At 40.8% G+C, this 22,447-nt stretch overlaps 1 protein-coding gene across 1 annotated transcript; it reads right to left on the reverse strand.

The window, feature by feature from the left end:
* Nucleotides 1–16,071: 16,071 nt before the first annotated feature.
* GPATCH4 (G-patch domain containing 4) lies at nt 16,072–21,329 on the reverse strand. The gene is given in 10 exon segments (XM_037055794.1): nt 16,072–16,200; nt 16,203–16,350; nt 16,352–16,593; nt 16,595–16,664; nt 16,666–16,760; nt 16,763–16,903; nt 16,906–16,942; nt 20,273–20,389; nt 20,934–21,098; nt 21,100–21,329. Coding segments are annotated over 10 exon segments (1,293 nt in total). The 5' UTR covers nt 21,258–21,329; the 3' UTR covers nt 16,072–16,080.
* Between the last annotated feature and the right edge of the window lie 1,118 nt (nt 21,330–22,447).

The following is a 22,447-nucleotide window of genomic DNA, read 5'->3' on the forward strand; positions in this document are numbered from 1 at the left end:
TTCTTTCTTTCTTTCTTTCTTTCTTTCTTTCTTTCTTTCTTTCTTTCTTTCTTTCTGCTGTGTAATATTCCATTGTGTAAATGTACCACAGTTTTTTGATCCACTCATTTACTGATGAGCATCTAGGTTGCTCTCATCCCTTGGCTATTGACATCTCACAGAAAGCTGAGAAGTTCACTTTGGGACAACCTACTATGGTATTGGTACCACACCAGGTCCTAATTCTATCAAAACAGAAAGGGTGGTATTGGCTGATGGCAGGGCATTAGGGAAAATAAAAAGCCATTCTGTTGGACAACCCAAATGTTACTTTGCACACTGGCAGAATTTTTAATCCATCCATTTTCCTCCCTGAAATGGAGGGAGACTCAGCCCTCCAGCATGATGGCTGGAAATTATTGAGCAAGTTTATTCTAGCAGACAAGATTTACTGGACCAACTGCTGGTGGAGGCAGACTGGGATCTGCACACAGATGGGAGCAGCTTTATTGAAAATGGCCAACTATCAGCTGGGTATGCAGTAGTCACCATTGACAAGGCAAGAAGACCAAGCCCTTGTACTGAGAACCTTGGCAGAGAAGGAAGAACTGATAGCCCTCATGAGATCCTTGGTACTGTCACAGAGAAGAAGGTTAACATCTACATGAACTACAAATATGCCTTCATGACAGTCCATGCCCATGGAACAATATGGAAGGAGTGAGGACTCTAAACCTTGGGGGACTAGGTTGTTGAACATGCAGCGAATATTTTACAATTGCTAAAGGCAGGGGATATACTGGACTAGGTTTCCATAATGCACTGCCCAGGACACCAAAGGGAAAGTTTCCAAACAAGCCAGAGAAATCAGACTGCTGATAAGGCAATAAGACAGGCAGCTGGAGGGCTGCCATGACTGGGAGTTTTGATCCTCAGCTTGGATTTGTAAAAATTTAAACCCCATTACACATAACAAGATAAGGAATGGACCCATGAATGAAGGTTCACTAAAACTGACCCTAATTCTATATGGAAGATCAACACCCATGGTATGATCTTATTCCCTGAGGCTCTACTATATCCCATCCTCGAACACCTATAGGGAGGGACCTGTTATGGAAGGGATACTTTGATGAACTATATTAGGCCACATTTGAAGGGCCCTCATTTGCAAAGGCCCATTCAGAGGATCACTCAAGCATGTCAGATATGTGTCAAAAAACAATCCATGCACAACAAGAAAGGGAGTACAATATGAAGGCTTATGGTCATTTGAGGACTGACAGGTAGGTTTTAGACAAGTGCTTAAAACCAAAGGAAATTTCAAATTCCTATTAAAAACACATATTTGTAAACCATATTGGCAAACCAGGGCAAATGGGCTGGGGAGTGCAAGGGATTCTGGGAGAGAGATTTGTTGAAAAAGTAGAAGCAGCATCATGTGGAAAAGTGGCTTATTTTTAAAAATATTTTTATTTATTTATTTCTAGAGAGAGGGGAAGGGAAGGAGAAAGAGTGGGAAAGAAACATCACTGTGTGGCTGCTTCTCATGTGTCCCCCACTGGGGACCCAGCCAGCAACCCAGGCATGTGCCCTGACTGGGAATTGAACCAGCGACCCCCTGCTTCACAGACCCGCACTCAATCCACTGAGCTACACCAGCCAGGGTGGAAAAGCAGCTTCTTTTGATCTCCTTTCTTCCCAGCTGGCTGGAATTCCTGGGCTCAGGACATTAGGTACAGGAGGGGAGGGGATGAGGCTTGGGCCTGTTAGTGGTAGGCTCTACACCTTAGAATCTATAATTCATTACAATGCAGCACATACCTGTCAGCAGCTGGCCCCTTGCCCACATGAGCCTGTCAATAGTTGCCAGTGTAGGCTTGTCAGGGGAAGACCCCATGCCACAGCCCTCCCCTGCATGAATCTGTCAATGGCCACAGGTCCCACATCCCTCTCCCAGCAGAGGGCATGTCAGTGCCCTAATGGTCATGAACAGGTCTGCCAACAGTTGCCAGTGTGGTTCTGTGAGCAGCAGTAAGAAGAGGACAGAACACCATGGGTAGAAGGCCTGGATGCACAGACTCTGAAAGAGGCCTAAAGGTACACAGGAATTGGAGACTAGCTATGCCACCTATGCTTATGATACTTTTGGGTGGGAGAAGAGGTTCCTGACACAACCTTGAACCGAGCTGGCAGAGAGTGACAGGATGACTTTTCTTTGAGTTTCTTATGGGAATTGGGCTTTGAGGCAGAAACTAGCCATTATTTCAAATATATGATTATCTCAAATATTTAAATAGATATTTTTGGTTGTTTTCTCCTTTGCTTTTATATGATTGTTAAATAAAGATCCTTTCTTTAATGATCCTCTACTTACTGAACTCTGTCCTGGTAGGCACTGGAGGATAGTACCTCCCCTTCTTACTGTTCGGGTTCAGTAACAGAGCTTTTCCCCCTTTCCTTTTACCATCCTAGTGCCTGCTTGTGCTCCAGGCAGAGTCTGGAGTTCTCAGGGAGGGGATTTGGGAACATTCCTGGGTCACAGGATTCTTAAGGCCTAGAGCCCAGTAACTCTGGTTCCCAGTGGCTGGGAATGTGGGTAAATCCTAAAAAGTGATGTGGTGTTTCTGTGTGCTCTCCCTTTTAAAGGCTTCTCCTGCCCCCAGAACCTCCCGTATTGCCAGCATATGTTGCCCTGGTTATCAGGTGACATGTGCTGGTTTGGCAACCACAGTGTGGCTGCTGCTCATGTGCTACCCTTGGCACTTCCCAACCCTTTCTTAATTTCTGGGGTGGGGGGAAGTTCTCCCCATTACAGAACATCAAAAAGGCCAGTGTAGCTGGCACAGATGAGGAGGGTACCAAGAGTGGAGGCCAGGGCAGGGCTTTCTGCCTTCTGGGTAACATGCTGCTCACTTTCCACATTCCCTCTTCTTTAGCACTTACAACACCCCTGTGTGCTGTATGTCATTTTATTGGAGAGAGGACTAAGCCTCAGAATACACAGTGACATGCCCAAGGCCACACAACTGGTTAGAGACAGAGCTTGGGATTCAGTTTTCAATTTTTTAGGCACGAAGTTCAGGAATCTTCTATGTCTTCCATAGTTTGTTTTGTTTCTGGCTTCTAGGAGATCTCCAGCTCCCTGCCACCTCCATGACCAAGCTCCTCCCAGGAAGGGTAGGGGAGGATTCCCTCTTACTTCACAATAGCACATTTTTCTCCAGGCCACCTAGTCCTCCAGAACCCCAGAACTCAGAACATTGCCGACACAATGAGGCCATTGTGTCTTCATGTATCCAGGAAGGGATGTCATTTCTGCCTCTGAATTTCTTTAGAAATTTAGTTGCCTGCTGGTCCTACTCTGGCCACAGAGGGAAGCCAGAAGTTGCCTTTTGGACCATAACTTCACTCCTCAAGTGCCACAAAATTTGCTGCCCCAACCTGGTTTGGCCCCAGCAGTCCTGAAAGTATCCAGGCTTTCTGCAGGTATGAGTTTCATTAAAATGGCAATTCTGACTGACATTGATAGCCTTCCTTCTGCCAAGGTGGTTACAAAATTTAAGTGTGGACTTCAGCATAGGTGGCTACACATCAAGATCACCTGGGGGCTTTTGCTCAGACTAACCCCACTCCACGTCAAAGAAATATGAACCGTTAGGTGTGTTTTCCAGCACGAGTATTTTTTTAAAGCTCCTTAAAAAATTTTAATGCTTGGTCATGGTTGAGAATCATTGAAATTGACCACAAAGCTGGTAAAGAATTAAATTAGGTCACTTGTTCATTGACTTAATTCAACAAACGTTTGGTGAGATCAAAATCTGTGTCAGGCACTGTTCTAGGTGGTGAGGAAAACACAATGAACAAAGACACTTATACTAATGAGTGTAGAAAGATAAACAAGGTACACCCAGAAATAATAATACAAACAGGAATGATGTGTCTGAGAGTCCTAGAGGCAGAGGTGGGGGAGAGAGGACAGCCTAGAAAGACCTGATCTACATTATGTTTAAAAAGGAAATCTCTAACCCTGGCTGGTGTAGCTCAGTGGATTGAGCACGGGCCTGTGAACCAAAGGATCGTGGTTCAATTCCCAGTCAGGGCACATGCCTGGGTTGCAGGCCAGTTCCCAGCGGGGTACTCACGGGAGGCAACCATACATTGATATTTCTCTCCTTCTCTCCTTCCCTTCCTCTCTAAAGATAAATAAATAAATTCTAAAAAAAGGGAAATCTCTAATTACTTGGAGAAGAAAGCAAAGAGAATAAGCAGAGGAACAGGAAGGAAGGCCACTGCTTCATCCAGGAGAGATCATGGTGGCTGGGACAGGAGTATCTCTATGGAACTCTAGTGGAGACAAAGAACATTTAGTGCTCAGTGCAGAGGCCAGTTGGTAGTAAGCTCTTCCATGTACCTATTCTTCTTCTTATGCTTACTAATAAAAGTTTCCCATTATGGCACTCTCCAACTGATAGAGGGTGGAGGATGAATGCAGGAGCTAGTCTTGGAATTTGTGGGGTTGGGTCTAAGGATGCCCTGGGGACACAGATGGGCCACAGGGGACATTAGGCCAGAGGGCAGGTGCAGAGAGAACTGGGGTTCATGGGCAGAGCCATGGGCAAATGTAGGGCTGAGGGCTCAGTGCAGAGGGTCAAACTAAAATGAGGTCCAGAGTTGAGGAAAGCCCTGTGATGAGGCAAGACTGAAATGTAGCCAGAGAGCATCTCAGAAGAGAACAAAAAGGAGAGGAAGAGACTTTCTTCTTCCATACCTCCCTGCTACTCCCATCAATGTGAATAATTCACTTGTTAGCTAACCTCAGTCAAATGCTTTCTTCTGAATAAAGCTTTACATATGACCACCCTATTTAACATGTCCACACTCCTCCCTCACTTTATCATTTCAAGTCTTCCCTGTTTTAGGTTTTGTTCTTAGCATTCATCAGCATATGACATACTATACAGTCTATCTCTTTATTTCAGTCACTCTGTTTCCCTATTCTAGAATATATGCTCTACAAAGAGAAGCACTATTGTCTATTTAGTTCAATTCTGTATTCCCAGTACTTAAAATAGTGCTCAGCATGTATTAAGACCTTAAAAATATTTGATTAATGAGCACTCATTGAATGAATGAGTGAATAAATGAATGAATGAGTGAGCAAATAAAATGAATGAGTAAAAGTTGTAACTGGAGGTGGCAGATGTCTGTTTCAGGAAGGCTATCCACATAAGTGGGGGGCTTGATTTCTGTCCGGTAAGACTAGAGCACTGGAAGCTTTCTAAGCTTATATTCTAACCTTCCCACATTCCAGGAAACCTACCAGTCCTTCTTGGGGTTCTGACTTCCCCTTCCCCCCAAATTTCTCAGGAACCCCTTGGGAATACTCTGTCAAAGTTCTGTGATGGGAGATTGTGAGGGAGGCCCCACCTTGAGTCCTCAACCTGTTAATGGTGAACAGTACTAGATGTTAGACATCATTTCTTGAGTTTGGCTAGGAAAAAAATTCAGTCAAGACTCAAGTAAAGTGAAAGTTTATTTAGAAAGACACAGAGGTAGAAGTGACCCAGCTGAGCTGTGTGGACTCAGAAAACAATTTACAGAGGCAAGAGAAGTGCCCTTGGAGCTTAGGAGAAAGAAAGCAAAGACATACAACTTGAGGGAAGAAAGGGGGAGGAAAGTTGTGGGAGCAGGGAAGATGGCAGCAAGGTAAGTAGGAGGTGAACACACTTGCTCGTACACCCAAGCTGATATGAACCCCAGCTGATATGAGGTTTGGAAGCCAAAGGTTGCAGAGGAAGCTTAAAAATGGGTTGTAAAAATATTTTGTAACCCTGGCTGGTGTAGTTTGGTGGATTGAGTGTGGGCCTGTGAACCTAAGGATCATGGTTCGATTCCCAGTCAGGGCACATGCCTGGGCTACAGGCCAGTTCCTGGCAGGGTACACATGAGAGGCAACCATACATTGATATTTCTCTTCCACTCTCCTTCCCTTTCCCTCTAAAAATAAATAAATAAAAATCTTAAAAAAAGATTTTGTAGACCAACAGGAGAGTCCTGAACACTGCACCAAAGAGTGAGGCTGTGCCAGGAGCATTGGAGGAGAGCTGGGTTAGTGATTGAAACTTAGAGGATCCCTTCCCTCCCAGAGAAGGGAAGTCACAGACCTGCACCAGGAGAGACCTTAACCCTTGAAGTTGCTGGGAGGATAAAGACACAATAAGAGAAACACAGCCAACAGTGTACCTCAGTTGTGGCTGGGATGGTAGTCACAGGCTGAGACAGTATCAGAGAAATTTAAGTGTCTTCTCATTATTTTCTCTTTTGCCTTTTATTCTTTCTCTCTTTCTATCTTCCCCTCTCTCAACCTGGGCTTTCTTTATTCCTTACTCTTATTAGTTTGCTTCCCCTATCTTCTCAAAATAATTTTTCTTTGCTGTAAATACCTTATATTCACTTTTTGTTTTTCCTAAATATTCTTATTCCCATTTCAACTTTATTAAATTTCATTCATCTGGCATTGCTATCAACCCTTCTGCAGGTTTTCTGCAATTCTGCTGAGGTTGGTCCAGTACCTTTTGAATTTTACATCAAATCTCATTGTATACTCTTCCCTCTTCTTTTTTATTAAATATATTTTATTGATTATGCTATTACAGTTGTCCCATTTCCTCCCATTCATTCCACACCACACTGCACACTCTCTCCCACCCACATTTCCCCACTTTAGTTCATGTTCATGTGTATTACGTTCTTTAGCTTCTACATTTCCTATACTATTCTTGCCCTCCACCTGTCTATTTTCTACCTACCCTCTATGCTACTTATTCTCTGTACCTTTCCCCCCTCCCCTGTTGCTATCCCTCCATATGATCTTCATTTTTGTGGCTCTGCTCCTTATCTAGCTGTCCAATTAGTTTGAGTTTGTTTTAGGTGTAGTTGTTAGTAACTGTGAGTTTGATGTCCTTTTATTGTTCATATTTTTTATCTTCTATTTCTTAGATAAGTACCTTTAACATTTCATATAATAAGGGCTTGGTGATGATGAACTCCTTTAACTTGACCTTATCTGAAAAGCACTTTATCTGTCCTTCCATTCTCAATGAAAATTTTGCTGGATGGAGCAATCTTGGATGTAGGTCCTTGCCTTTCATGACCCAGAATACTTCTTTCCAGCCCCTTCTTGCCTGTAAGGTCTCTTTTGAGAAATCAGCTGACAGTCTGATGGGAACTTCTTTATAGGTAACTGTTTCCTTATCTCTTGCTGCTTCTAGGATTCTCTCCTTCATTTTTATCTTGGGTAATGTAATTATGATGTGCCTTGGTGTGTTCCTCCTTGGGTCCAACTTTTGGGAAGCTTCTCTAAGCTTCCTGGACTTCCTAGAACTCTATTTCCTTTGCCAGATTGGGGAAGTTCTCCTTTATTATTTGTTCAAATAAGTTTTCCACTTGTTGTTCTTCCTCTTCCCCCTTTGGATGTTGGAATGTTTAAAGATGTCCTGGAAGTTCCTAAGCCTCTCCTCATTTTAAAAAAATTATATTTTTTTCCTTCTTTTCTGTTTGGTTGTATCTTTCTTTCTTCTCATCCACTCTATTGATTTGAGTCCCAATTTCCTTCCCATCACTATTGATTCCCTGTGCATTTCACTTAGTGTAACCTTCATTTTTTCATCTAATTTGCAACCAAATTCAACCAATTCTGTGAGTATCCTGATCACCAGTGCTTTGAATTGTGCATCTGATAGGTTAGCTATTACTTTGTCACTTAGTTGTATTTGCTGTGGAGCTTTGATCTGTTCTTTCATTTGGGCCATTTTTTTTTGTCTTGCTCTGCCTGTTATGCACGAGGGGCAGAGCCTTAGGTGTTCACAAGGGTAGGGCAACCCAGTTGCTTGATTGTGATACTGTATGTAGGGGTGGAGGCAGAGAGGAAACAATGGTGCTTGCTCTGCTCTCTGTCAGACCTCAGTCTCTTCCACTGCTTCCCCCAAGAAAACTGGGCCATTATTGTGCTGATTCCCATGTAGATAGGCTTGTGTACATTCTAGGACTTTGAGGGTCTCTCCAATGAACTTTCCTGTGAGACTGGAAGTCTCTCCTTGCACCTCAACCCCCTCATGGGTTTTCAATCAGTGTTTTGAGGCTTTATTTCCCAGCACTGAGACCCTGGGTTGCACAGTCTGTCTCACGCCCCAGTTTCTGCCTGGTTTATCTGCACACGAATGTAGGACCACTGCCCGGTCAGCCAGCCACCTTACACACAGTGCCTTGCTTCACAATTGCTGCCTCGCTTGGTCTGCTCATTGCCACCTCACACCCAGGGTCCCCCTGCTGCCATCTTGCATGCCCAGGGTGCCTTGCACACCCAGTGTCACTACTTCTTGGGCCGTGGCCCCTCTCTGCTCAGCTACTTGACTCCACCCCACCTATTGGTCTGGATGAATGTGTCTAACTCCTTGGCTGTCTGACTTCCATATAGTTCAATTTTATGTCAGTTCTGGTTATTATTTTGTTTCTAAATTGTTGTTGCCCTTATTTTGGTTTTGCAAAAAGGCATAGTGTGTCTACTTATGCCTCCATCTTGGCTGGAAGTCCTCTTCCTTCTTCTTACATCATTTTTTCCACCACCCTTTTGTGTTTTACTTATGTTGTAAATTTTGCTGTCTCCCTTTCTTCTCGTTGGTTCCATCCCAACTCTTATAAACTCTCCTCTCTTTTGCCACACAATAACATTTTCCCCTCTTCTAATAATCTCACATTCTCTTTGTCATAGCATATAATATCTCCAATACCTCTTCAGATGTATTAGTCTTAGTTCTATTGTGGTTGAGACTGCTGATGGTAGGGGGTTCTTTTTGCTGGCATATGTTTGGTGGTCTGGTAATACTGCTTTGTTAACCACATGTACAACAGCATAGAAGACAAGGTGGGAGTTGTGAATACCAGTAAACCCACTGAAGAAGAGAACCCATCAACAAAGGAGGCACCCACATGTAAAGCCCAATTACAAAAAGCGAGCCCACATAAACAGAAAAAAGGGCAACCCACAGCATCCAGACAAGGAGATCAAAAAGACTGAGCCACTGAGTCCCACAAATTACTGCCACAGAAGTTGACCCTATGAAGACAACTGGCAAAGCAGAACTTTGGAGACCACAGAAACAAACAAAAATAATCACCTAAAATAGGGAGACAAAGAAAGGACCACCAGTAAAAAGGAATGGAAGATTCCCCAGTAAAAGAGCTAAATGTAATGGGAAAAAGCAAACTATTGGATGAAGAATTCAACAGAGTGGTTATAAGGATTCTCAAGGAACTCACTGAAAACCACAAGGAACTGAGTGGTAACTACAATACTATGAAAAAGGAAATGGAAACCATAACCAAGAACCAGGATAAAATGAAGGATACAATATCTGAATAAAAATACCCTAGAATTACAAGCAGTATGGATGAAACTGAGGACAGACTTAGTGAGCTGAGAACAAAATTAATGAGGACAAGGAGATAGAAATACCCAGGTAGAGCAGCTGCATATAAAAGACTAAAAAATATGAATATATCTTAAGGAAACTCCAAGGCAACATGAAGTGAACAATATTAGAATCATGGGAATACCAGTTGAGAAGAATGAGAAGGAAAGGAGCAAGGGGTAGAAACCCTGTTTGAAAAAATAATGGCAGAAAATTCCCTAACTCCGAGAGGTGTAAAACCACCCTAGTACAGGAAGCACAGAGGATCCCAATAGAGATGAACCCAAAGAGGCCTATTCCAAGACACATCATAATTAAAATGTCAAGTTTTAAAGACAAAGAGAAAATACTAAAAGCAAGGGAGAAACCAGAAGTAACACACAAGGGGGCTCAGACAAGGCTGGCAGCTGATTTCTCAACAGACATACTTTAGGCAGGGAGAGAATGGCAAAAATATTCCAAATAATGAAAAGCAAAGGCCTGAAACCAAGACTATTCTTCCCAGTAAACCTCTCAATTAAAATGGAGGTAGAGTAAGTAATTTCCCAGATAAAGAAAAAATACACTTCCACCAAACCAGCACTGCAAGTTATGTTAAAAAGACCATTTTTAAGAGGAAGAAGAAAAATAGTGAGAGGCAGAGGAAAAAATGTACAGAGTAAGGAAAATGAATAAGTACCTATCAATAATAATCTTAAATGTAAATGTATTAAATACTCCAATTAAAAAACATAAGGTAGCTGAAGGAATAAGAAAAATGACTCACACCTAGGCTGTCTACAGAAGACCCACTCCAGAACAAAAGATCTACACACACTGAAAGTGAAGGGTTGGAAAAAACATTCCAAGCAAATGGAGAAAAGTAAAAAGCCAGGGTAGCAATACTTATATCAGAAAAAAAAACAGACTTTGAAACAAAGGCCATAAAAAGAGACCCAGAAGAAGACTTTGTAATAACCAAGGGAAGAATTCCCCAAGTAGACATAAACTTTATAAACATATATGAACCCAACATAGGAGCACTCAGTACATGAGGAAAATCTTGGAAGACTTCAAAAATATATAGATGGCAACACACTTATACCAGGGGACTTTAACAACCCACTGTCAAAAATAGATAGATTTTTCAAACAAAATACCAATGACGACATCGTGGCATTGAACAATGCCCTAGATGAAATGGACTTAACTGATATATAGAGAGAGCCCTTCATCCCAAAGAAGCAAAATACACATTCTTTCCAAATGCACATGGAATATTTTCAAAGATAGATCACATCATGATAGGACACAAAACCATCCTCAACAAATGAAAGAAAATTGAAATTACATCAAGCAGTTACTTGGACCACAAAGGCCTGAAACTAGAAACCCACCTCAAGGAAAATCTCAAAAACACTCAAATTCATGCAGATTGAATAGCATGCTATTAAACAATTGATGATATAAAAATGAGATCAAGAAGAAATCAAAAAATTTCTGGAAACAAATATTATGAACACACAACAGTCAAAAACATAAGGGACTCAGAGAAGGCAGTCCTGAGAGTGAATTACATAAAATGCAGTCCTACCTAAAAATAATAGAAACATTTCAAATAAACATCCTAACCTTACCTCTACCGGAACTGGAGGAACAAGAACAAAGAAAGACCAGAGTGAGTAGAAGGAAATAATAAAGATCAGAAAAGAGTTAAATGCCATAGAGACTGAAACAACAACCCAAATGATCAATAAACCCAGCAGTTGATTCTTTGAAAAGGTAAACAAATTGATTAGCCTTTAAGCAGACTCATCAAGAAAAAAAAAGAGAGGACCCAAATAAACAAAATCAGAAATGAAAAAAGAAAGATTACAGCTGATGCCACAGAAATACAAATAATTATAAGAAATTACTGTTAACCAACTATATGCCAAGAAATTTGAAAACCTAGGTGAAATGGACAAATTCCTAGAAAAATATAATCTCCCAAATCTGAATGAAGAAGAAGCAGAAAACCTGAATAGACAAATTACAGCTGAGGAAATTGAAGCAGTCATCAAAAAACGCTTGGCACACAAAATCTCTGGACGAGATAAATTCAGAGGAGAATTTTATAAAACTTTTAAGGAAGAGGTAATCCCTGTGCCTCTCAGACTATTCAAAAAAATCTAAGAAGAGGGAAGACTGCCAAATCCTTTTTATAATGCCAGCATCATCCCAATTAAAAAAATAGATAAGAAACAACAAAGAAAGAAAACTTAAGGCCAACATTGCTGATGAACATAGATGTTAATATTCTCAACAAAATATTGGCAAATGGCCTTGAGCAATACATTAAAAAGATGATACACCATGATCAAGTGGGATTCATCCCAGGGATGCAAGGATGATACAACATTTGCAAATCAGTAAATGTAATGCATCATATAAACAAAAGGAAAGACAAAAATCACATGATCATATCAAACATGCTGAAAAAGCATTTAATAAGGTACAGCACCCACTTATGATAAAAACACTCAGTGAAATGGAAATAGAGGGGGCATACCTCCACATAACAAAGGTCATATAAAAGAGACCTGCAGCCAACATCATACTCAATGGGAAACAACTAAAAGCTTTCTCATGAAGAACAGGAACAATACAAAGATGTCCACTTTCACCACTTCTATTGAACATAGTATTGGAAGTCCTAGCCACAGCAATCAAATAAAAAAAACACAAACAAAAGGCATTAGAATTGGAAAGAAGGAAGTAAAATTCACTGTTTGAAGATGATTTGTTGACATACACAGAAAACACTATTGACTCCACCAAAAAATCACTCAACCTAATAAGTGAGTTTGGCAAAACAGCAGGGTTCAAAGTCAATATTTAGAAGTCAAAGGCATTTTTATACACCACCAATGAAAAATCAGAATAAGAAATCATTGAAAAAAAACTCCATTGGTATAGCAGCAAGAAAAATAATGTGTGTAAAAATAAAATCTACAAAGGAGGTGAAATACCTGTACTCACAAATAAATGGAAGCTAATACTGAGTTCATGGATGGGAAGAATCAACATCATCAAAATGTCCATATTCCCCAAGGCAATTTATAGATTCAATGCAATGCCCATTAAAATACCAATGACATATTTTGAAAATATAGAATAAACATTTCAAAAATGTATATGGAACCATAAAGAACCCCAAATAGGCGCAGCAATTTTAAGAAAGAAGAACAAAGTGGGAGGGATCACAATACATTATATCAAACTATATTATAAGGCCATTGTAATCAAAACAGGCTTGTACTGGCATAAGAACAGACACATAGACCAATGGAGGAGAATAGAGAACCCCAAGTCTCTATGATCAATTAGTATATGACAAATGGGGTAAAAGCATAAAATGGAGTAAAAATAGCCTGTTCAACAAATGGTGTTGGGGATCTGGACAGGTAAATGCAAGAAAATGAAACTCAATCACCAACTTACACCACACAGAAAAATAAATTCAAGGTGGATAAAAGAGTTAAATATAAGTCATGACAGCATAAAAGTCCTAGAGGAGAACATAACCAGGAAATCTCAGATATGCCACACAGCAATACTTTCACCAATATGTTCTCTCGAACAAGGGACCTAAAGGAAATAATAAACAAATGAGATCTCATCAAAATAAAAAGCTCCATGGCTAAACAAAACAGCATTAAAATGAAAAGAGAACCAGCCATATGGGAAAATGTATTTGCCAATGATACTTCAAACAAGGATTTGATCTCCAAAATAGATGAAGAACTCATAGGACTCCACTCCAGGAAGAAAAACAACCCAATTACAAAATGGGCATAAGACTGAAACAGACACTTCTCCAAGGAGGACATACAGAGGGTCCAGAGACATATAAAAACATGCTCAGCATCCCTAGCCATCAGAAAGATGCAAATTAAAACCACAGAGATACCACTTCACACTGGTGAGTATGGCCATCATAAATAAATCAACAATAGAGTGTTGGAGAGTTTGTAGAGAAAAGATAACCCTAGTGTACTCTTAGTGGGAATGCAGACTTGAGCAGCCACTGTGGAAAACAGTTTGGAATTTCCTCAGAAAAAAAATGGAACTGGAACTGCCTTTTGACCCAGAAATAGCCTAAGGAATTATACACTAAGGATCCTGACACACCAATTCACAAGAACCTATATACCCCAATGTTCATAGCAACACAAATAAAAATAGTCAGGTGCTGGAAACAACCTAAATGCCCAGGAACTCAGTAAACGAGTGCATCAAAAATTATGCTACCTTTACACAATGGAATACTACACTGCAGAAAGAAAGAAAGAAAGAAAGAGAGAAAGAGAGAGAGAGAGAGAGAGAGAGAGAGAGAGAGAGAGAGAGAGAGAGAAGGAGCTCCTACCCTCTGCAACACCATAGATGGAATTGGAGAGCATTATGATAACTGAAAAAAGCCATGTGGTGAAAGACAGATAGCATATGATCTCGCTTATAAGTGGAACCTAATCAACAAAAAAGAAAACAAGTAAGCAAATACAACCAGAGACATTGAAATAAAGAACAAACTGATAGTAACCAGAGAGGAAGGGGTAGGGAGATAATAGTGGATAGTAGGGGAAGATGCATAAGGGAACATATATAAGGGACACATGGACAAAGGCAAAGGGGTAGGCTCCAGGGTGAGAGGTGGTTATGGGTGGGGTGGAGGGTGTGGTGTGGTGAAAATAGAGACAACTGTACTTGAATCACAATAAAAAAAAGATCAGAGCAGGTTTAAAGGGCATGGAGACTAAAAGAACAATTCAAAAGATCAAAAACTGCAGGAGTTGGTTCTTTGAAAACATAAACAAAATTGAGAAAGCTTTAAGCAGACTCATCAGGGAAAAAAAGAGAGACAGCATGGATGGATCTGGAGAGCATCATGCTAAGTGAAATAAGCCAGGCGGTGAAAGTTAAATACCATGTGATCTCACCTGTAAGTGAAACCTAATCACCAAAACAAACAAATGAGCAAAATAGAACCAGAGACATGGCAATAAAGAACAAAGTGATGGTGACCAGAGTGGGATTTTGGGGGAAGAAAGGGAGGGGTCATCAATGAACATGTTTAAAGGACACATTGACAAAGCCAAAGGGGGCTAAGATCAAGGGTGCGAGGTGGGGATAGGTGGTGCTAGGTGGAGTGCTTGGGAGGTAAATGGAGACAACTGTACTTGAGAAACAATAAAAAATAGAAAGAGGGAGGGAGATGAAGAGAGAGTGAAAGACATTGAGAAACACTGAGGAAGTGAAAAAGAGAGAGGAGAGCATGCCTGAGGAAGGAATGGGATGGGTAGTTGCAGGCCTAAGAAAGAGAGAACTGAATTCTGGAGGGTTTTTAATTGCTTCTATAAAAGTGTGGATTTTAGGGTAGGCCTCAGCTTTCCAGTTGTGTCCTCTCAGGGTCATGCTCTCCACTGATTTGTTGGTGCTGGAGTAGGTGGCCACTAGTCATCACAGCTGGTTCTGATATCAGCCATGTCATCCCTTTCTGGTTTTGCTGTTTTATTGGACCTGGAGTTGAAACATAACTGAAGCTTGAATGTCACCTCTAGTTTGACTAAAACTCTGTCTTCATAATTAACAAACTAGAAGCTATATTCATAAGATTATTCAATGGGGATCTGAACCTCATTGCCCTGAGGCTTAATGTTTAAGGGAATTGTTCAAAGGCTTGTATGGGAGTCATATGAGGTTCTTCTTTGGTCCCCTGGTTTCTTCTCTAAGGGTGTCTAAACCACACAACTAGCAATATGCCAGGGGAGGAATGACCAGTAATATAAAAGGTCGAGATCTAAACCACATGACCAGCAATATGCTAGGGGTGGAAAGGTTGCCTTGGGGAGTGAGGCTCCACACTGCAATACTTCTGTTCCCAATTTTGCTTGTTGCTAGGCCCCCCAGGTATTTCTGCTCTGGTGACCTTCTTTATCTGGCCTATATGGTTCCTACTCTGCTCATGTCTGTCTAATTGCCTACTCTATCAAAATGGACTTACTTGGAAGGTTTAAGAGACACGGTAGTCAATGTTAATATGGGGGTCTCGTTTGAACCCCAATTCAAACACACTTAAAATTTATGAGACAATCAGGGCAATTCACATACTGCCTGGATAATTGCTGATATGAAAGAGTTATTTTTAATTTTTAGGGCAGGAGTCCAAGCTGACATTTATTGAATCATTTGCTATAGTGTTAGAAACCAGCTCATAGACCTACTTAGCTTCATAATATTCAAAACCAGACAAAACAAGACATACCACATAAGTCTACATTTCCAGGTTATTTTAGCAAGGATACCCATTCCAAAGGGTATCTGCATTCCTGTTACCACAGCCTTCAGCACTCCCCGTCCCTTGGCTACCTGGCTCCTACTGGCACTTGTGTTCATGATCTCTGGGTCAGAAGCTGCAAAGGAGAAGATGCCCACTCCCTCAATTAAAGTATGGTGATACCGCTGTCCTCTCAGCAGGCTGGTATTATAGAGCTCTGTTTTTTCCCAGTAAGGACTCTTCACTGGGAGTGTTCAGGAGCCCTGCATCAGCTCAGGTCTCTGAGGCTTCAACAACTGAAAAAAATCTATTGAGCTCACCCTGACCTGACCTTCAGTCTCTCTTCTTCCCCCCCCCCACCCTCTGGTCAGTGCTGACTCTGGATTTTTTCTCCTCTGCTTGCAGCTGCCTCCTACTCTTCCCTGTGCTGCTTGAGCTCTCCCTAGTGCCACCCCATCATATTCATTCCTTATAGCCAAGACATACTCCTCTTGGTGCTGCTGTCTTTTCTAGCTTTTGCTTTTCTTATCACTGCATTGTCTTCTTTCTGCTTCCCAGGTCCCACTATCTACAGCAGCCTCAACTTATTTATCCTCTGTGTTCTTCCTCATCATGCTGCTGCCTCCTGCTTCTGCTGCAAGGATTAGTGTGTACTTGGCTCTATACCTCTGTTCTAACACTGCCTAGAGCCTCTTTACCTCCTCTGTTATCTAAGACCCTCAGCTTCTTTTCATAGTTCCGCCTCTTCTTTTTCTTTCTTTACTGGGAGCACTGCTCAGTTTGTTCTCTGCTCTTCAGTTTTCCAAGATCTTTTGTTCCTGTGGCTTCTTCCTCATCACCATATGATTATTCCTTCTCTTTCATCTGTGACCTTTACTTCTTGATGTTGTCTTCTCTTCTTCTTGCTTTTCCTAATCAGTGTGCTCTGGGTACTCCTTTTCTGCATTGCTTTCAATTGCTGTAGCCTCTTCCTTCTTTTTCTGCTTCTTTCTCTCTCTCTCTCTTTTTAAAGAAACTTGCACTCACACTGCAATTGAGAGATCTCAGGATGCTGGCCTTTGAGCTGATCCAGGAAGGCCTGCTCCTGAGCTTCCAACTGAGTAAGCTTAGCCTTCACTGTAGTCCCAAGAGGGGCAGCCTTGTGTGCTCTCACAGGCACCTTTCACAGGCTTGGAGCAACATCTCATCAGTCAGACTGTTGGAGAGTTGGGGGAGAAGTCAGGAATTACAAACATCTGGTAGAAGAGCTTGACCTTTCTCTCCTCCCCCTAAAACATTCTTTCAACACTGGGCTCCTGTTAAGGACCTGGCACTTTTCTGATCCCAGGGCTAAAATAAAGTCTCAGCTTTAAAAAGTATTTATTTTTTACAACTGATACCACAGAAATAGAAGGGATTGTAGGAAATTACTATGAAGAACTGTATGCCAAGAAATTTGAAAACCTAGGTGAAATGGACACATTTCTAGAAAAAGATTATCTTCAAAAACTCAATGAAGAAGAAGTAGAAAGCCTCAACAGACCAATAACAGCAGATGAAATTGAAGCAGTAATCAAAAAACTCCCATCACACAAAAGCCCCGGACCAAATGGTTTCACAGGAGAATTCTACAAAGGATTGAAGGAAGAGATAACCCCTATTCTTCACAGACTATTCCAAAAATCCAAAATGATGGGAAACTCCCCAACTCTTTTTATGAAGCCAGCATCATCCTAATTCCAAAACCAGATAGAGACACAACAAAGAAAGAAAAATTTAGGCCAATGTCGCTGATGAATGATATTGGCCTAAAGTTTTAGGACAAATATCATTTATTGCTTATAAAGTTATAATAAAGTTATCGATTATAGATGCTAAAATCCTCAACAAAATATTGGCAAATCGCATCCAACAATACATCACAAAGATCATACACCACGACCAAGTGGGATTCATCCCAGGCATGTAAGGATGGTTCAATATCCGCAAATCAGTAAATGTAATATACTACATAAACAAAAGCAAAAACAAAAACCAGATGGTCATATCAATAGATGCAGAAAAAGCTTTTGATAAGGTACAACATCCATTTATGATAAATGCACTCAGAAAAGTGGGAATAGAGGGAGCATTCCTCAATATAATAAAGGCCATATATGAAAGAACTACAGCCAACATCATACTCAATGGGCAAAAAATAAAAGTTTTTCCACTAAGATCAGGAACAAGACAAGGCTGTCCACTTTCGCCACTTCTATTTAAAATAGTATTGGAAGTTTTAGCCTCGGCGATTAGGTAATAAAAGGAAATAAAAGGCATTCAAATTGGAAAGGAGGAAACAAAACTGTCATTGTTTGCAGATGACATGATAGTGTACATGGAAAATCCTATAGACTCTACCAAAAAACTGCTCGAACTAATAAATGAATTTGGCAAAACATCAGGTTACAAAGTCAATATCCAGAAATCAAAGGCGTTTTTGTATACTAACAATGAATCAGCAGAGCAGAAATCAAGAAAAAAATCCCATTCGATATAGCAAAAACAAAAATAAAATAGCTGGGAATAAATCTAACCAAGGAAGTAAAAGACCTACATGCAGAAAACTACACAACACTGAAGAAGGAAATCAAGGAAGACACAAACAAATGGAAACATATACCATGTTCATGGAGTAGAAGAATTAACATCATCAAAATGCCCCTACTACCCAAAGCATTTACAGATTCAATGCAATACCTATTAAAGTACCAATGGCATATTTCACTGACATAGAACAAACACTTCAAAAATTTATATGGAACCATAAACGATCCCGAATAGTGGCTGCAATGTTGAGAAAGAAGAACAAAGTAGGAGGGATCCCAATACCTGATATCAAACTGTATTGCAAGGCCACTGTAATCAAAACAGCCTGGTACTGGCATAAAAACAGGCACATAGACCAATGGAACAGAATAGAGAACCCAGAAATAACCCCAACTCTATACAGTCAATTAATATTCGACAAAGGGGGCAGTAACATAAAATGGGGTAAAGATAGCCTCTTCAACAAATGGTGTTGGGAGAACTGGACAGCTACATGCAAAAAAATGAAACTCGAGCACCAACTTACATCATACACCAGAATAAATTCAAGGTGGATAAAAGACTTAAATATAAGCCGTGACACCATTAAAGTCCTAGAGGAGAACAGTGGCAGGAAAATCTCAGATATTTCACGCAGCAACATTTTTACTGATATGTCCCCTAGAGCAAGGAATATAAAGGAAAGAATAAACAAATGGGATCTCATCAAAATAAAAACTTCTGCGCAGCTAAAGAAAACAGCTTTAAAATAAAAAGACAACTAACTGTATGGGAAAACATATTTGCCAATGATACCTCAGACAAAGGTTTAATCTCCAAAATATACAGAGAACTCACATGATTTCACTCTATGAAGACAACTAACCCAATTAAAAAATGGGGAAAGGACTTGAACAGACACTTCTCCAAGGATGACATACAGAGGATCCAGAGACACATGAAGAGATGCCCAATATCGCTTGCTATCAGAGAGATGCAAATTAAAACCACAATGAGATACCACTTTACACCGGTGAGAATGGCTATCATAAACAAAGCAATAAAGAACAAATGTTGGAGAGGGTGTGGGGAAAAGGGGACTCTGGTCCACTGTTGGTGGAATTGCAGACTGGAGCAACCATTATGGAAAACAGTATGGAATTTTCTCAGAAAACTAAAATTGGACTTTCCTTTTGACCCAGCAATTCCACTGCTAGAATTGTATCCCAAGAACCCTGAAACACCAATCCCAAAGAACCTATGCACCCCAATGTTCATAGCAGCACAATTTACAATAGCCAAGAGTTGGAAGCAACCTGGGTGCCCATCAGTCAATAAATGGATCAAAAAACTATGCTACATTTACACAATGGAATTCTATGCTGCAGAAAGAAAGAAGGAGCTTCTACCTTTTGCAACATCATGGATGGAACTGTAAAGCATTATGCTGAGTGAAATAAGCCAGACGGTGAAAGACAAATACTATATGATCTCACCTTTAACAGGAACCTAAACAACCAAGCAAACAAGCAAGCAAACTATAACCAAAAACACTGAAATAGAGAACAGGCTGACAGTGACCAGAGGGGAGAGGGGAGGAAATTTCAGGGGAAATAGGGGAGGGATTTAGAGGAACATATATAAAGGGTACATGTACAACAACTGAGAAGGGTGAAAATGGGAGAGACGGGGAAGCATGGGGGTGGGATGGGATGGGAGTAATAGACAGAAAACTGTACTTGAAAAATAATTAAATAAAAAAAGGAAAAAATAATTATTTTTATTTTTATAAAGAGAGGAAGGGAAGGAGAGAGAGAGAAAGAAACATCAATGTGTGGTTGTATCTTGCACATCCCTTACTGGGTACCTGGCCCACAATGCAGGCATGTGCCCTGACTGAGAATCAAACCAGCAACCCTTTAGTCAACAGGTCCACTCTCAATCTACTGAACTACACCAGCCAGGGAGAAAGTCTCACATTTTTGGAGGCCCCTGGTTGTTGCCATCACTGTAGCTTTCCAAGTCTTTGTCTGGCTTCTCCCTATCTGACGTCAATGTAGCCATCTTCAGAGAGTTTTTTTTTTAAGTACAATGTCTTTAGTTTTGTATTTATTTAATTGTTGTTCAACTACGTTTTTCTGTCCTTTACTCTCATCCCAGCTCATCCCTCCAGTGCTCCCCACCTCCCTCCCATTTCCACCCCCATTAGTTTTTGTCCATGTGTCCTTTATACTTGTTCCTATAAATCCTTCCCCTTTCCCCCTGAAATTCCCTCCCCTCTCCCTTCTGGGCACTGTCAGCCTGTTCTCTATTTCAGTGTTTTTGATTATAGTTTGTTTGCTTGTTTGCTTGGTTGTTTAGGTTCCTGTTAAAGGTTAGATCATATAGTATTTGTCTTTCACCATCTGGCTTATTTCACTCAGCATAATGCTTTACAGTTCCATCCATGCCGTTGCAAAGGGTAGAAGCTCCTTCTTTCTTTCTGCTGCATAGAATTCCATTGTGTAAATGTAGCATAGTTTTTTGATCCATTTATTGACTGATGGGCACCCAGGTTGCTTCCAACTCTTGGCTATTGTAAATTATGCTGCTATGAACATTGGGGTGCATAGGTTCTTTTGAATTGGTGTTTCAACGACTTCTGATACAGTAAGTTGGGCTTGGGGTGATTATGATGAGCAATTTCCTTAGAAAGGTGCTTTATCTGTACTCCATACTGTCTAGTTTCAACTACCGAGCTGGCTGTAGTTTTGTTGAAGAGCTCGTTCCACCAGTAGTTTGTGAACTCCTTGGAAGGGTCAGGTCAAGTCATGAGTGTCCTGCTTTAGCCTTATCCTGAGTGCATGTGTGATGCCATTCTCCTTCTGGCCCAAGCCTTTGCCTTCAGTCCACCTATGATTTAGCAGCTGCTCTCCAGCAAATCCATCCCACGACTTCATCACCTGTAGGGTGATGATACTCATGGTGAAAAAAGAGTATTTTTCTTTGAGTCCTCATCAAAGGAGAGGTCACTTATCCTGTCACACACTACAAAGCCCTCTTGGCAACACATGAGCCAGATCCAAACAATGTACCACCATCTTCCTAGAAGTGTCTGGACTTACTGTTATTTTTTCAGAAGGATGATGATGTTATGATTATGTTTTCTTTAAAATCTTTATATTTTTTAAAAACGTATTTATTTTAATTATTGTTTAAGTACAGATTTCTGTCTTTTTCTCCCATCCCAGCTCACTCCCCCAAGGCTCCCCACTCCCTCCCATTTCCACCGCCCTTAGTTTTTCTCTATGTGTTCTTTATACTTGTTCCTGTAAACCGTTCTTCCCCTTTCCCCTGAAATTCTCTCCCCTCTCCCCTCTGGTCCCTGTCAGCCTGTTCTCTATTTCAGTGTCTTTGGTTATATTTTGCTTGCTTGTTTGTTTTTTTTTTGTTTAGGTTCCTGTTAAAGGTGAGATCATGTGGTATTTGTCTTTTACCACCTGGCTTATTTCACTCAGCATAATGCTTTACAGCTCCATCCATGATGTTGCAAAGGGTAGAAGCTCCTTCTTTCTTTCTGCAGCATAGAATTCCATTGTGTAAATGTACCATAGTTTTTTGATCCATTAATTGACTGATGAGCACCTAGGTTGCTTCCAACTCTTGGCTATTGTAAATTGTGCTGCTGTGAACATTGTTGTGCATAGGTTCTTTTGGATTGATGTTTCAGGGTTCTTAAGATACAACCCCAGCAGTGGAATTGCTGGATCAAAAGGCAGATCCATGTTTAGGTTTGTGAGAAAATTCCATACTGTTTTCCATAATGGTTGTTCCAGTCTGCAATCCCACCAACAGTGAATTAGGGTCCCCTCTTCTCCATAACCTCTCCAACAGTTGTTGTTTGTTGCATTGTTCGTGTTGGCCATTCTGACCAGTGTAAAGTGGTATCTCATTGTGTTTTTAATTTGCATGTCTCTGTTAGCTAGTGATATTGAACATCTTTTCACATGACTCTCGATCCACTGTGTGTCCTCCTTGAAGAAGTGTCTGTTCAAGTTTTTTGCCCATTTTTTAATTGGGTTGCTTGTCTTAGAGTGGAGTCATGAAAGTTCTTTGTATATTTTGAACATTTAACCCTTGTCTGAGGTATCATTGGCAAATATGTTTTCCCATA

This window comes from Sturnira hondurensis, unplaced genomic scaffold (genome assembly GCF_014824575.4).
Source record: "Sturnira hondurensis isolate 20B ecotype Veracruz unplaced genomic scaffold, ASM1482457v3 Scaffold0008729, whole genome shotgun sequence".
Lineage (NCBI taxonomy): Eukaryota > Metazoa > Chordata > Mammalia > Chiroptera > Phyllostomidae > Sturnira > Sturnira hondurensis.